The 17,895-nt window shown below is 34.7% G+C and overlaps 1 protein-coding gene across 2 annotated transcripts in view; it reads left to right on the top strand.

Moving 5' to 3' along the window:
* Positions 1-10,770, top strand: part of ush (Zinc finger protein ush) — a 566,541-nt gene extending 555,771 nt beyond the window's left edge. For both annotated transcript variants that reach the window (XM_085955234.1, XM_085955236.1), the window contains exons 2-3: positions 6,752-9,012; positions 10,004-10,770. In XM_085955234.1, coding sequence (XP_085811360.1) covers positions 6,752-9,012; positions 10,004-10,675 — 2,933 coding nt within the window. In that variant the 3' untranslated portion in view covers positions 10,676-10,770. The remainder of the gene's footprint in view (positions 1-6,751; positions 9,013-10,003) is intronic.
* The last annotated feature ends 7,125 nt before the right edge of the window (positions 10,771-17,895 follow it).

The raw sequence follows: 17,895 nt of genomic DNA, 5'->3' as shown, positions 1-17,895 counted from the left end.
ATTTTCATTGCTGGTGGAGCTTTTATGTATGAAACTGAAACTGAAAAGGGGTTACTAATGTTAATGAGTTGTAATTTGTTATTTTCCAGTACCGCACTGACGTAAAAACAACTTGTATTAGTGATACAAGCCCGCTTTTTTATATAATTAACCATCCGTCCGTAACCAAATTCAAACGATTTAATGCTATTATTATTACACATCTCCTTTTCTATCTCTACCACAAACTATAGCATTTCTATACGGCGGCTCTCGTAGTCCATTGTGTAAGGCGCTGCCTTTTCATCCAGGGGATCCGGATTCGATTCCTTGTGAGGTAACAATATATTTACTTATGTGATTTTCTTAAATCATGGGTGTTTGCGATTGTTTCACTTATTTTACTTATTACACTAGGTACTGTTTCACTACATTACTATCATTGGGCCTCATGACCTATTGTAGTGTTAAAAAAAATACATGATTTACAGTACTGACACTTAGGGCTCGAAATGAACCGGAACACAACAGGTTCGTGACATCCTCGAGATTAGCATTCAAGATTATGTTTTAAGTTTGTACGAAAGTTGTCAAAATCGTGGTGAAAAATAATATTCATGACGTGTTGTGAAATCCGATTTGTTATTTCATTTGACCGTCTGAGCTTTCCAGGTCTATAACGCTAAAATCATTATATAAATATGTTAATATTTTTGGAAAATTGTCGAGCGATCCGGTTGGTAAAATTTTAAATTTTGACTCTGCATACACTTGATAAACCTCGCCACATCAGGGAACACGTTCTAATTTTAAATATATATTACAAATTATCACTTATTACCAACTATGTAAACAACGTTGAAAAAACATGATAGTGTTGGCATCCTTGTTTTCAAACGATTCACCGATATTCGTATGTATTTAGTCCGAACATGGATTCGTGATCGGTTAAACTCGTAAGATGAGCGTTGCAGTTGATTCAATGTCCATTTGCGGCGTTTATCTGTCAGCTGAGGGAGTAACGAATAACGTTTGCAATCTCGCATAAATTATTCCGCATGGAGTGAGTGGTTTATGCTGTTTTCCCCGCCACAAGCTACGTCTGGTGGCGCACGCTATCGCCGAACGCCTCAGTCGCGATCCTTTAAACCTGCGTGATTGATAAAGAGGCTGCATCGATTTAGGATTCACGGCGCTAATGGAAATATGATTCGCCGTATTATCGCGGATTGCCGTTTTCATTTCATGTGTAAAATGGATTTATCTGTCAGACATTCGCAATATAACTTGTACAACACCTATAATAACAATTTATGCGGAGTACCAATGACATTAATATAGACAAAGCATCTGGAAAAAAATGACACTCACTTTTATGTCGGGTCTGCCGAATGGCATAATTTGTTATAACGCCATTACAATAAAGGTGATATTGCCATAAATTCCCGATGCTTTTTGTCTGTCTGCCGAATGGTTCGGTTTGAACGGGTTCGCTCAAATGAACATTGACACTGGAAACACTGTTCTAACGCCATTACAATAAAGGTGATATTGCTATAAATTCCCAATGCGTGGTATCGCATAATGGAAATTGCGTGACATCTACCTATACATGTGCGAATATCGCTATGCGCGAATTTACTTGCTAGCTACTGTATTGAGTGAGTTGTCCATTAATAATGTCATTGGTGGGTACCTTTATAAAAGACGCTTTTCATCGACATACGCCACTTCGAAAAATTACAAAAACTTGGGTCTTTGACATGCTGGACAAGTGCTATGATCATTCAACTATCGTTCTTCTGGGTACAATTTCTATTACCTACATACATTATACATACGTATCCTGATGATTTCTTCAACATTTCTCATAGCTGATAATAATTACTAAATGTAATAATTCGTAAATGGTGTCTGGATTAATATAGATTTTTAGTATATTGTGTTTTTATACTTTTATATTTAAATGCATACCATGGAATATAGACGAAATATCGACGGTGATCTGACAATAGTATCTATCTGCAGTTTTGGCGAATTCTGGGTTATTGGTGTAGGTATTTTGTACAAAATTTGGTGACGGATCGAATTGAAATATTATTGTTCTACGAAAAAAATCCTAAAGTGCTCAAATTTGACGCGGAAATAGTGTCTATCTGCATCGACTCATTTATGAGGTGGAAGAAATGTCTATCTGCAGTATTACAGTACATCTTGGATAGATAGACCTAACTGTTAGATAGAAGGTATAGCCTTAACATCGTTGATTAATTAATCATTTTATTAGCAACCCAAGCGTTAAAAATAATTTCTTATGGAAAATTATTTTGAATTTGATTCATTTCATTGAAAAACCTGAGGGCAATATAAGATATTTTATGGGTGGGTGTACATAATATTATTAAAATATATACCGACTAGTGAAATATTTCGCGATGCGTGTTTGAATTGTATGTATATTTTGACGCTACGCTTATCTTGACAAAAATTTAAATTAAACAATCGTAATTTATTCATAATTTTATGCGGGACAACACCATTTTTGCATTAATCTATTGATAAAGAAAAACCTACTCAGTCGATCCACACATTTTTCGAACAACTTTTTATAACAGGTAACAATTATTGTTAACAAAACCTTTCCATTGGGTCTATTCTATACTTATCGAACACTAAATTGATAAATAGTATCAAACTTAGGGTAGGTTTGTATCAAAATATTAGCACTTATTGTAACAATTACACGAAGCCGGTTTTTATTGTTGCAATAAGTGCGATATTTTAACAGCAGCAAGATAGGTGCTGTTAAAATATAGCACTTATTGCAACAATAAAAACCGGCTTCGTGTAATTGTTACAATAAGTGCTAATATTTTGATACAAACCTACCCTAAGTTTGATACTATTTATCAATTTATCACTTTAGCGGTCGATAAGCATAGAATAGACCCACTGGATCGTTTTTTTTGTTGCATAATTATTATACACTTTGCTATATTGCGCTATGCGATAATAAAAATGCAAACTTGTGTTCCTAGAGTTTTTTTAAAGCAACCAAACTGTAAAACTAAATAATTTTGATTCTGAAGGAGTTTTATACGCATTCCGTTTTAGGAATTTCGAAAGCTGTTCGATTTTCGAATCAAGCGATTATATTTCTTTAGTTGTATCGGTAAAAAAATCATTATTTTATTTTTATTCAATTTGTTTACATAACCTATAATCATGGCCCCTACATCTTGAAGCGGGCCCCCAGGCTAGACTCTTTAGCGGGGCCCCCTACCTATCGTTAAAGTTAAAGGCAGTGTGACTATCTACAGTTGTGTATTTTGAATAGTGTTCGAGGTAAAAAAATGGGTATTTTTTAGCGTTTTTGTGTATTTATTATTAATACACCCACTTGAAATATGGAGTTATCGACAATAACAAACAATAATCAAAAATTGCATCGCATAACCACATATTTTGAATTATGCTTTAAGTGAAATAGCGCCGCAGACGATATGTTTTTACCATTAGTGCAATTTTGTGACGTGTGTTTGTGTCAATTGGCCCCCCTTAAGCCAGGGCCCCCAGGCTAGAGCCCTGTCAGCCCTTCCCATGTGGGCGCCATGCCTATAATATATGCATTTTTCTGTGTTTTACGTGATTATTCGTCTTGCCAACTACCCGATTGCACGCTTGTCGCTTAGGCCCTCCTCCCACGGCGCAACTGGTTGGTGATGGAACTCATAAACTGGCCAATGTGATGTTTCGCACACGGCGCTACTGAAACCCACTTGAAATAATAATCACATAACCTCAAACTGTCAAACTGGACCATCAGCTGTTTTGTACAATAACTGACAACACGTACGCTGCTGCGTTTACTCGAATACAATTAGGTTATTTCAATTTTGATTATCTTGTACTTTTGACGTCTTAGGTTGTTATGGGTTTTAAAGCATGACGCTTCTTACGCAGTGCTACCAATTTTGGTAAGAAAATGTGATTTTTCACCGAATCTACTGAAATTGGTACCACTATTTTACGGTGACTGGAAACTTGAGAGAACGCGTGACTAGCATGTCGCGTCTCTTCGCGACTGTTTTGAAACTGAAAGATTTCAGTCTTGCCATCAGCGAGCAGCCATTAAAATACATTAGCTAGATACTGGTTGTAATTTTAGTTTCAGTTCCGTCGGATTTCAGTTGCTCCGTGGGAGCATAGTATACGTGCATGGATTTATTTGCAGCAATAGTGTGTATTTTAAACTATCGCGATAATAACTCTACCTGTCTGTTTACACGTAAAACTGCTGACTGTCTCGCCAATCTCATTCTTCAAGAGTAAGCGAGTGTAGTATTTTTAGGTCCCTAACGGAGCTTTTACCTACTTTATTGTATTGATTTATTATATAAGTTAGAGTTAAGAGTGTTTGTTGTCAGTGTGTGATTGCCTTTGGTGAGTATACACAGCGCCTGAAGATGCCGAAAGGCGAAACCTTGGTCGCAAAAAAACGACTCACATGGAATAGTACAAAACTTAAATCCATTAGAATTTCGGGTACAGTTCGGTTATGAGGAATACAACGGAAAACACATTGTGAAAATACACGATATACTGGATTATTTGTTAGTTTGGGTTAGTTTAGGTTAGGTTATGTTAACCTTACAAATAATCCAGTATATCAGTTATTTTCAAAAGGGTTTGCCGCTGTATTCCTCATAACCGAACTATACCCAATTTCGATTATTATAATATGTTTGGTATCGAATCAATACAATAATATTCTAGTATCCGATGACCATAGATATTTGTTTTTTGTTATCACTCCGCGACGTGAAAAGACCAAAAAGGCGAGCGGTCTGGTTTTAATTTGAAGAAGCGAGAAAAAAGAGCCCGGGTAATAAGACGATCTTCAGCGAAACGATGTATTATTCAAGAAGCTCGGATGTTATCGCCCCGTCCGCTCGGTCCATCCGTTTATTAATTATTTTCCGTCCACCATAATACCCACACGATGATAGTGAAGATCACAATCGCGCCATCTCACATTCCCAGCTCTAATTAAAGATCTCTATCTCCCCTGCACTAAAAACTCCCATTCAGGCTTATTAATTCCTAATACGCCGATCGGGTATCTACGCCGGTCATCGGGTGTTTACGTATTTATTAGATGCGTTATGTAGTGTTTCATACATTATTATTTTTAACTTGCGGGTTCTGCCTGCGTTGATAACAATAATGTGGCATCTTTGGAAAACACCATTTTCCTAACTCATCTAAATTACAACCACTATTATTTACTAGGGGTAACTTGAGAATTTTTCCCTCGTAGAAATCAAGCTATCAAAAATCGGTGTGTGTACTTTATCTATGCGCGTAAGAAGTTATACTTCTTTGGAGTTACAAAACAAAATAAGCCGTTACCAGAGTCTAAGTGGATTAGGTTGATGAAAACGTACGCGATTCATTTGTGTCTCATATAGCACATGATAATTGTAATTTAATTATTGTATTGGATCAAAACTCATATTTTCCATACAGCGGTTATATTCGATTCAGAAGTGCCAATGATGAATTAATAAAAAAACAAATTTTAATATATTTTTTGAATTATTTACCAACTCAACATTCATAAAGTTTATTTATTTATTGATATATAATTTTTACTCATAAATAATACTTACATAAATATAGCCTCAAATCTTGATACACAATCTTTACAACGAAAAATAAATATACACTCCAATATAAATAAAGTTTTATGAATATAAATTACCAGTGTAGAATGTTAGTCTCCAGAAATTTGTTTATAAACATATATATTTATTATAACACAATATTGGTTATGTTTACAACACGTGCTGTTTACTTGGTTGTATTGAACGACTTACCAAATGACACTATGCGCATGCGTATTTACCCCTGAGACCGAAATGAATATAATCATAATAATAAATTATGTGTTGCATCGGCGCGCGCAACTTCCGTCACATGCCAAACGTGTTACATCGGCGCGCGCAACTTCGTCACACGCAAAAAATGCACTCTGATCTGTTTTCCCAAACGGGCTCGGCTCGACATCAGGCTCGCCTCTCTTATGCAAAAGTATTTTAAAGCCAGTATTGAATTCATTAGCGATAAATTATCATTGCTTTGTACGCAACCCTCATTTCGCGGTGTAGTAGGTACATTTATGTAATCAATTTATTATCTTTCAATATATATCGGGGCGGGGACAGTGCTGATAATATGTAAAATTATTGCTGTTTATTATTTACTTGCCGATTATATTGCGACTGACTGATAGCAATGGTAATATTATGGATGTCAGTCACTACTGCTACGGGCAGCTATTGTAGCTAGTTATCTATATCCTGTAAGTAAATAGGTAACCAAGTGATTAGTAACAATACTGTATGATAATACTTAGTAAACCTGATTGTCCAATTAGGTTCCTAAGTAGCTTTCAATTGGTTAGGCTTATGTATAATCATTTACACCTGAATCCTTCATTCCTGTTACAATGGACGGAAGGTGGAAAGTAATAATTTACTTAAATATTTTTCCCATCCTTAAGATAATATTATAATTGTAATAAAAATCGTTTTTTTTATGAATATAACATGCGTACATACTCAAATAATATAAGATTTATATTGGTATATTAAATTGATCATATACGTGTGATATGACATAATATGACAGTTAAAAAATAATCATTTGCATCAATGGGTATTTTACAAACAATGGCAACCAATCTAACTAAGGATTTTTTCTCTTCCAGGTGAAGACGAGGAATGGGGAAACGACGGCGAGGCCATGCCTGCCGAGGTGCCAGCTTCAAGCCCTCCTCTGCCGCGGCTGAGACTCAACGCAAGTCTGGCTACAGATCCTGCTGTAGGAAACACTTCCAGGCCCGCATCATCGCTAGGGCCAGCCCCTACTCCGCCGCCAGCTCACGACTTTATGTCATCATTACCACCAGCTTTGCAGTCTGCTTTACCTCCCGCCTTGCAGTCTGCCCTCGCAGCCGGATTATTCCCTCTGCCGTTCCCGGTAGAAGGCCCTGTATCCTCAACACCGCGAGTGACTGATGATTCTACTCCTCGACAACTATCCGTCCCTCTGTACATGTGCACACCATGTGGGATCAGATTCTCATCTCTCAGTACCCTCGAAGCTCACCAAACTTATTACTGCTCGCATAGAGTGACAAAACCTTCAAATGAAGCTGACGACAAAACATCATCAGCAGCAGACGCGACGAGTAATGTTGGCTTGTCTAATGATGATTCGACGTCGGAGATATCTAACAAAGCGCTAAGAACTGGTAAACAGTATACGTGCACCCATTGTTCTTACAGTGCAGACAAAAAAGTCAGTCTTAATAGACATATGCGAATGCACTCCGTGTCTCCGAGCCCTCCGTCATTGCCAAGTTCAACAGCATCGAATGGAGATGTTAATCCAGATCTATCATCCCCTCCGATTCAACAACTAGTCCAAGATAGATATTGTGCTGATTGCGATATCAGATTCAGTTCTACCAAAACATTCAGAGCACATAAAATGCATTACTGTAGCACCAGACAAGTCGTTAAGTCTACTCCCAATTCGACCGCATCTGCGGCCCCTTCAGTTGCAGTAAAAAGTGGGTCTTCGTGTACTTCTGGATCTGCGCCCCCATCACCGAATGACGTCTGCAAATCACCGCCATCGCCTGCTTCGATTTCGAATACATCGCAGCCTCTTCTCGCTCTACCTACAAACCCAATTCTAATAGTACCATATGCATTATTTAGGGGAGCTAGTGTACTAGCGGGCTCAACCGTCCCAGGACTATCTAATCCCGATACTCCTTGTTTTTTGATGCCGAATGGAACAATACAATCTATGGCTCATGCCTTTTCTTCGGTTTCAAGAGCAACCGTAATGAACACACCTACAGAAGTTTTGAAATCTGTTAATAAAGCACGCGAAACACAAATTTGTCGGACAGATCCATCGATTCCCTTAGACTTGAGTGTCCGAAGAACTCCTGAATCACACCGAAACAATGTTGGAATGGATATAGACGAACATGAGAAAGAAAATCGATTGCAACAATCCATAACACCGGAGCAGATCGTTTGCGCTCCTTCATTACCTGGCTCGCCGCCATTAACACCATCGCCAAGACAAGGTGGTTCACCCAATTCGGGTAGTTCACCGAAGCGGAAATATCAAGAATCACGAAGCAATAGCCCTAAGCGGACTACGCTAACCCCTAAATCTAATTCAGATGAAAGTATACAGCTAAGTCCAAAATGTAAAACTCCAATTCAGATGATGCCATTTTCCGTTCCTCCTTCACTTCATCCATTGCTATTGCGATCGGGAGCATCATTGATGACACCTGAAATTGCAATGAGACTTGCAGCCGAAATTCCAGGGCTTCAAAACTCTCCTCAAATATTAGTGAAGCAGGGCGTTTCAAAGTGCAAAGAATGCAATATTGTTTTTTGCAAATACGAAAATTACTTAGCACATAAAAAGCATTATTGCTCCGCCAGAGGTCAGCACGAAGATGGCGACGGCAGTAAATCTACAACCAGTCCGCCAATTAGTCCAAACAATGTGACCGGAAAAACTAGTCCCATCACCCAATACCAGCAGTTGATATGCGCAGCCTGTGGTATCAAATTCACGTCTCTAGACAATTTAACAGCACATCAATCTTATTATTGCTTAAAGAGATCAGAGATTCAGGTAAAATCTGTGGAACCAGAGTTACGAAAGTGTCAAAAATGTAAAGGAATAATGGAAAATGGGCACGTGTGTAGTAATACAGGTGGACTGGGTGTCGTGACTTCGGAAGGAGGTGGTTGGCGCTGTCCTTGCTGTGATGTTGTGAGTGCCACGGCTAGCGCTGCTCAGCGGCATATGGACTCGCACAGCAGCGTCAAAGCCTTCCGGTGCACCATATGTCGATACAAAGGAAACACTTTGCGTGGGATGAGGACACACATCAGGATGCACTTCCAAAAGAGAGCTTCTGATTTGCAAGTGAGTTGAAAGTAAATCATTATTTATAAATACAAAGTAACCGTTTTGTGCAAAATAATGGTAGGCACTTGCTTCTATCTAACAGTTACGTAAAATTTATAATTAACTATTTAAGTACTCATTATGAATCTACTGTAATTCTCTGTAAATTGGCATTAATTAATTAAATTATTTTGTTATTCAAGATTTAACAATGTTAAAAATTCATTATGGAAATATATTATTTTGAAAAAAGTAACATACATAATGTGACATAATATATTATGAAATCCTAGATTTTTACATCGATTGAGAGTTGAAGTCACTTTCACTTTCAGGTGAACACATGTCATGAATAAAATGTTAATAACTACGCTATTCAAGCGCATCTATTCTATAGTCTATACACAAGACTGCTATCAGCCACTATCGGCGGCTATCGAGGATAGTTTTTCATATTTTTTGTATTATAATTTTTACAATAAGTTGGTTGTAATTGTTATAATAAGTGCTCAGCAGCATCTCACTTGGCTGTGCTAAATTTTAGAGCGAGATAGACAGTTTTGACTGTTTAGACGGCTAACTTATTGTAACAATTATAATACCTCAATGCAACCCTATGATAAACTACCCTCGATAACCGCCGATAGCAGTCTTGTGTATAGAACAGATGTGCAGGTGTCAAGAAGTAAATATAATTATAACTTTTGTACTGCCATAATATTCTGAAACAAAATATGTATGGTATTGTCCTACAACACCTAAAACGTTCTGTCGTATTTTTCATTGTGGTAAAAAAATGTTCAAAAACTATTATTTTTTGAAAAATTGAATTATTGTGTACCCAGTCAATAATTTTCAAACCTTAACAAATTAACTGTTAAAATTTATATTGAATGATATCTCTGATTTCTTCTAAATTCCAATTAAAAAAAAAATTAAAAAAATTCATGCATTCTATAACGTGTATTATTAAAATGCCATACTAATTTGTGTTTGTTTTTTTTTTAAGGAGGAAAACTTTATCACTTGCATCTTAGAAGACGAAGCTTCGCGAGGTTCAGAGGCTGCCCCACCCCCCATCGGAGTACCCCTGGCACCACCACCTCCGCCAACGCCATCTCCGGGTCTTGATACCAGATCAGACAAACTGCATTATTGCGATTCCTGCAACTACAGCTCAACATACAAAGGGAACGTCGTCAGGCACGCTAGACTAGTTCATAGTACTTCAGGGACCAAATCACCAGGGCTATCCCTAATAGGCGAAGGAGAAGAATCTCTTGTTCTCAATGGAAATGATACCCATATTACCAAAGTCATACTAGACAAGGAAGAGTCTATAAGACCAAATGTTATTGTAAAGCAAGAGGCTCCAGAGGCAGACATCGACATCAAAAACACAGAAGACGATGACACAAAAAAAGATATAAGAGTCATGATCGAGTCAGACGATATAAAAAAAGAAAATAGTAAAGATTTAGCCATTTCTGTCTCTGAAGCAGAGATCTTGGAAGAAAGCACAAAGCTTGGTCCAAAATACTGTAAGTCTTGTGATATTTCATTCAAATACATGTCAACATTCATGGCGCACAAGAAATTTTACTGCTCGAGTCACGCTGGAGAAAACGTAGCGGGAAATAACAATTTGACTGCGAGGGCCACAGAAGCTTCAGTTCTCTAAAAAAAATCATCATTTTCACGTTCTCGAAACACGAACAACATTAAATAATAACGCAGATTGGATATAAAAATAATACAATGTCGTTTTACGTTTGATTAGCAGCTTTGAGACACTGAATGAATTTCAATTCTTGCACACATCGATTGAAACGTCATGCCACTTTTAAATTTAAGATAAATTTAAACTTCGTAATGCCAATTTATTTCTAAATCTAACTTTAAATTCATATTCTTCAAATAATATCAATTATTGTATAGAGTTAAATGTAAAATAAACAATTATTGTAACGATTCATTTTATCATTTATATACAATATTAGTTACATATTTTATGAAAGTTAATACTGAGAAATCTCCAAACACGAATCTATGATGAGGGCCAGTTATAAAGGTAAAAATAATATTTTTAGGTTAGTATTTCAACTTGTGCTATTCAATATGTTTACTTATATATACGGTGCATTTATTACTACTGTAATTATTTCCAGTTTGAAGGAAACTGTTATCCATTTTTACATATTAAGCATAGTATACTTAAATGTATTAGGTGTTAAGTCCGATAATCGTACTGAATAAGTAGCAATTAGGTTAAGTATGTTACTTCCAAAAAATGGCATTGTATACGTGTAGCATAAGTACTGTGTATTTAACATAGAATACATACTGTTATAATATAATATATTGCTTTCGAAAATAATGGAAAAAATGTATTTTTGTTTTGTTAATTTTTTTCAGAATAGAGTAAACCTGGAGATAATAATTGAATATCGGGGTAACCAAATACTACTGTACATTTTAATCATTTCATGGCAAACTCATTATACTACATATTAATGATGTAATTCTTTCCCAAAGTGTGAAAATAAAAACAGTATGAGAATGTTAAGTCTAAAAAAATTAATATTTGAGTCATTTTGACTCAGGTTTTTTAAATTATTTATTGAACTCATTAATGAGGTGTTTCTAAGTCACCATTAGAATGTATCATATAAAAATATCAGTTACTAATATTGTTTTATAAACCTAGTACAGAACTACGTTCATCTGTCTGCAAACAAATGTAATAAAATTATATAAAAGTTAAAATGTTTTTGTACAAATTACCATGTCATTTTGTATTCCGCCAAAGATGGGAAACATTTACAAATGATATGCTTTGGAAAAAAAGTGTAGAGATATGACTGCTGACTGTCTTAACTACATTTAATTTGATAGCAACGTTTGCAGGTGGTGTGGACATTCACGCAGAGGCGAAAAAAGCTTACAAACAATTAATGAATAATTTATTTGCAGGAATATAATATAGGATAATATTATTAGTCTGTACTAGGGTTTAAGATTCTTTAAATAAAAAAAATCTCAATGCTATTTTTATTTCATTATTAAACGAGCATAATATAATATATTATATATTAATATCACTCAAATATTCCAATCGTAAAAATGTAATAATCTGTACATATTGTATTTTAGCTAAGTATACTTATTACTAACTTTTTAAGTCATTTAAAATAATATGTAATAATATCACTGTATCTAATCGATTGGTTATTTTTCTAGCCATGACATATTGAAGAGAAAAAAAAGTGTAAATGTTATATTTTTCTTCAGATCTTATATCTCGCCGATATAATATAATATAAGATTTTTTTATGCAAATAGGCACTTATTTTTTATTTACTTGTTAAGTTTTTTCATTTGCCGCTCATCTAAATGACGCCATATCATTCTTCATAGTTTAATGCAATACTACAATATTATAATAAACCGCATTCCTTGGAAAAGTTATTATTTGTACGTGGTGTTTAATTATTACAATGTGTTAAAAAATGTTTATAATATTATAATAACTGTATATATAAATATAGTGTAATAGATATCAAATAAAATATTGATACCCTTATTTAATTTTAAATGAATTAAAATACCATAATTTTCTCTATGCCAAAGCATTGCTAGAGCTATCTGATAATATGCATTTATCACCGTGATCATTGTAGGAAACATAATTAATATTTTATGTACTCATTTAGAATTTTATTATAATAATTTGTATGATGATGTCAGGAATTCGGTCTCGAGTACGTATGTAAATAGAAAGTTAAAATGTGCTCATACTAGAACAATTATATTACAATTACTTTTAATTAATAAATCTAATATCTAGGTATCTGCTGATCAAAGATTATTTTAGTCCATCTCTTAAAAATATTTTTTATCAAAGTCAAAGCTTACCCCTGCCTCCCCTTTTTCACATCAATATATTTTGCAAGAGCATTTATTTAGTATCTTAAAATATAAATATATAAAAATCTATAGGTATGTCTGAACTACAATTTTTATCGCGCCAGCTTAGAAATATTGATAAAGGCTTTGTTATAGTATTAGGGTTCATTTTAACTCTCTAACACCATATTATTACTTTATATTCATTAATATAAGTTTCCATGTAATAGAAAAAATATATAATTCAATAATGTCAAACTTGAATAGCATTCAAAACTTTTACGACATTACAAAACAAAAAAATAATTGTAAGTACCTACTGATGTTCTTTATTCAATTTTATTTAAAAATCCAGAGCCCTTTTGAAAAGGTGAGTAAAAGAAATATTATAAAATATTAAGAAAAACTTATTATTAGGTATCTGCCTAATTATAATTTATATCACTTTTTGGAACATATGACAGAGAATCGACGCAACAACAACTTAGAAGTCAGTTAATATAACAAATTTGCTTTTCCGGTATTCATATTAACCAAAATGTCAATACATAACTATGTAAATATTTTTGAACAAATGTCAACAGACGCATAAGTATTTTTGCCAAATAAGAAGTAGTAAGTTACCCTTGCAAAAGGATAAACAGCTATATTCTATTTATATACATAACTGAATATTTATCTTATATGAAAAAAATGTTATTAAAATCATCCTTCATTTTTGTGTAGTGCGTTTGAAAGATGACAATAGCGGAAACCGATAAATATTCCACGCTGCTACTAATTTAATTCCATAATCAAAAAAAAAATATTGAGTCAACCCTGTGTAAGTCAGCAATTGGAGAGTTGAGGTTGCGTCGAGTTTGTGTGCGCGAGGCCGCTTATGGTAATTCCAAACGACATACCTATAATTAAATTTGACGATTGTAAAAAATATGTAATCAATATTTGAAATGTCAATAAGTTATCTGTAATATTAATAAGATTTACCGTTAAAATTAATCAATAATCTTATTATTGCAATTCGAGTTCGAGAGTTCGATCTTTTTGTAAAAGTGTAGAGCTAGGCATTATGGATAAAGAGTGCATCTCTTCAAGTGATTTTGTTAAAATATCTTATACATATTATTATGATGGAAAAAATATCCGAGACAATAAATTATTTATCAATCTTAATGATGTCTTGTTTTATTTATTAGATTAGTAAAATTGCCATTTATATATTTAACTTTTCTATCGCACATTGCTTAATTGGTAATCTGTATGGATTACATTATTTTTAATGTGACAACAAACAATGAGAAATAAATCGAAAACACACTTCGAAAACATCTCAATTCGTCAGCTAAATGCAGAACTATTTTAACTCACATTTGAAATATTTTAGAAGGGAGTTATTTGAAGCATTCAGCTGACGAATTGTACCTTACTGACTTACACATAGAGGTATTAAATAAAAAGAGGGGCAAGAAATCGGCTTTCTCATACAACTGAATGAAGCAGGCCAACAATAGCCGACAACTTACGAGAAATATCGACGCGATAAAAAAAATTCAGGGCATCACGGAGGATTTACTTTGGTCATTATAATGTACCCATATAATATAATGTTAACGTGGAAATTTTGCCGCAAATTGATTACCAGCCTGCCTCACCATACTTTTTCACCATACTTGCCTGCTTCACCATACGTTCATATAACCTGCCGCCCCTAGGTCTTACACATGACCCTGGCCCTAAAGGGGGGCTGACAGGGCTCTAGCCTGGGGGCCCGGCGTGGTTAATAGACCAGATAAGTGATTTAAACACGCATCACAAAATATTCTCTCGAATAGTAAAAAAGTCGCTATTTATCTTCAATAGTATTACTATTTAAAATTATGTGGTTAGCGATACAATTTTTGTGTGCACCTCAATTGAAGGGGTTATCGCAAGACAATGATATACCTACCACAGAAACATAGTTTGGAGATATGACCAATTTAATCTTCTCGTTTGTTCAGTATTGCAACAGGAAAAATTACTATCTTCATTAAAATGTTCTATCTCACATCTAATTATTCTGTTTGGAGTAGAAGGCGTGGATGACTGACCGATATCAATTATGACTGGCATGGCATATCATAATATTACTGTTATAACCATTTTTTTAGCAAAATTTGAATTTGTAAGAACTACACATTGATCATAATTATTGAGACATCGGTGTATTTTTTTAAAAAGTGTCTTAAGTAAAACGTGAGTGTATGCCCTGGGAATTGGTATTATGCAAAATCAACAAATTTATAATTATGTGGCATATGCGATCTTGCGATAACCCCTTCAATTTGATTCGCGCTTAAGTCTCCAGGTTTCAAATTTATGGAACTATTATACAACATGTATTAAATCCCCGAATGTCCTGAGAAATTGATTTGCCAATCGAATCAGTTGAAGTTTTTCCAACAGTGTGACTGATTCAATAAATGCGCCTGTCGTTTCTGAGAGTCCTAATCCGGCACTGATCACATCCGTAACAACCGTACAAAAAAGCGACCGAGTAAAATACTCGGTAGGCGAGTGGATAAATCCGCCACTATCTCTCGCAGTGCAGTTTACTAGATACGTTTGAGGGGAACGCGAAACGCTGCCAGATCTATGGAATTACGATTCGATTTTTTTCTCTCTGTGCACAATTCATACAGGCCAAAAAATTTAACGGCAGCCTCCTATCTCTTTTCGAATGCAAAAAATTCATGCGTGTAAACATGTCTAGTTGGATATATCCGCGAGATCAGGGATGTGCCAAACGACGGTCTCAGCCGAGCGACACACAACCGAGGGTGACTTTAAACTAAAATAATAAAAATATACTAGTCTGCATGGCTATTCTGACATATCACTTAGCTCAAAAATCATTTAAAAAAACGCGATAAATATGATAATAATATTTATTTATTTATTTAAGTATACAAAACAATGTGGACATAACAAATCTAAATTCAAGACGTACGTACACAACATGAGATTTACATTATACGTCAAACATTACCCTCACAATAGAGAAGAGAATATAGAAAAAAATATATAATAACAATAATAATAATAATAACAACAAAAAATCAAAACATACCTAAGTATAATTTAATACAGAAAAATATAATTTTTGAAAACAAAAAACACACAATTTTATACAGAAAAATACAGTTTCAAAAAGAAAATGCAAAGTTCATCATTGAAAATGTATATGTCCTTAGGGAGCGCATTTACTAATCTTGCACCCCTCGCTAATGGTGCCTGATAGGTTTGACACGAGGAAACGGTTCCAATCCAGAATAAATCATGGCTGCGACCACGTAGATAATTGACAGGCGCATGAAAATTCAAATTCATTAGGACACCAGGATTGGAAACCATCCGTCGCGACAACAGGCAAAAGGGTTTCAAGAGCAGAAGAGAACGACGAGATTCAAGAGAGTGAAAAGTAAACATGCCTTGTAGAAAGGCAGTCGGAAAATAATCATCTGACGAATTATCGAAAGAAAAACAGTTAAATGTCTTAAAATAAAGACATCGAAGAAATTTCTTCTGGACGCGTTCTAAAATAAGCTTATAGGAAACCTCATAAGCAGGGCTCGAAATAGACGGGAACGCACCGGTGCGCCGTTCCTGTTCGTGAAATTCTAAAAGATACCGTTCCGGCTCGTGGCTTCTTTGAAAATTGCGTTCCGTTTCATGTTATTGAGATAATATTGCATGTAGGTATGTAGTTTTTAAAGTTGTAAGAACTGATTCGTGGGAAAAAAATTCGCCTGCGGCGCTGACACAATGTGTTTATTATTTATTAATGATTATTCCTACAATATCTATAATATAATATCGGCTATTCAGACTTCAGATGTGTTTACAAAAAGGGCTAAAGGGTTACAGGTCCAGGACCTTAAATTAGTAGGTCTCCGGAACCTGAAAAATAATTTGAAATCACAAAAAAACCTTGCAGCGAAAAAATACACAAATGTACGAGCTTCTAGAATTTTGAAGATAAGAGCCCAATTCTAAGAAAATTGACAAAAAATAAGTGATTTTGCAAAAATGAGTAAGTACCCATTTAAAAAAAACTACATTTTAATGTTGTATTGGGGGGGGGGTAATGTGTATTAGCGCAAAGAGTAAGAGTAAAAATGAAACCCTGATTATTAGGCATATCGCCCTTATGATATCCGAAAAATATTTAACATAATTTGATATTTTTTAATGATTATTCAGCGCTCCGGTTCGTAAGATTTTCTATTTCGAGCACTGCTCATAAGGACACCAGATAATCGACCCATATTCAAAAATGCTACGCACTAATGAGACGTATAGTGTACTATGTAATATGTCGTATTCAGGCAGTTAATTATACGTGAAGTTACCTGTCATTCGTACTGTTTTTAACACGGCCGCTCATGACCGCGTTAACCGCGAACTGTCAAATATCATAGATGAGTAGTAACTGCAACATAGTTTTTAACACGTCATACTTGATTCCAAATACATCCAATTGGATAAAGAAAGTCCAATTGGAGATTCTAATCGGATGCATTTTGAATCAAGAGAAACGCAATGGATGGTGATAGGTATCCGTGTTATTTTGGATCAAGAAAAATAACGAAAACGCGTTACTGTGTTAGTTAGAAAGCTAAAGAAGCTTAGAAAGCTTAAAGTGTACTAGTTACTAGTTAGAATAGCCTTGCAGATAATTCTTTTATTTGTCATTTAAAACCTTTTATCTCGATAATTATTAGGTAGGTATTTTGATTGTGGCACAAAATTTAATGTAGGTACGTGCATATTTGTGACAAAGTTATAAAACAATAATTAATTTCCGAATTAATGAGAAACGCTAAATTCTTTTAAAAAATCTATAATAGTAATAAGAATTAGTGAAAAAACTAAATCGTAGCATGGCAATGTTAAAAATAACAGTTTTGAACCACAGACAAAACGAATTAATGATTTTTTTCAGTACTTACAATA

This window comes from Rhyacophila brunnea, unplaced genomic scaffold, assembly GCF_057557595.1.
Source record: "Rhyacophila brunnea isolate RB1 unplaced genomic scaffold, BYU_Rbru_1.0 scaffold_5, whole genome shotgun sequence".
NCBI classification, from domain to species: Eukaryota; Metazoa; Arthropoda; class Insecta; order Trichoptera; family Rhyacophilidae; genus Rhyacophila; species Rhyacophila brunnea.
The sequence above is the reverse complement of the archived record's forward strand: the minus strand, read 5'-3'. Positions and strand labels throughout refer to the sequence as shown.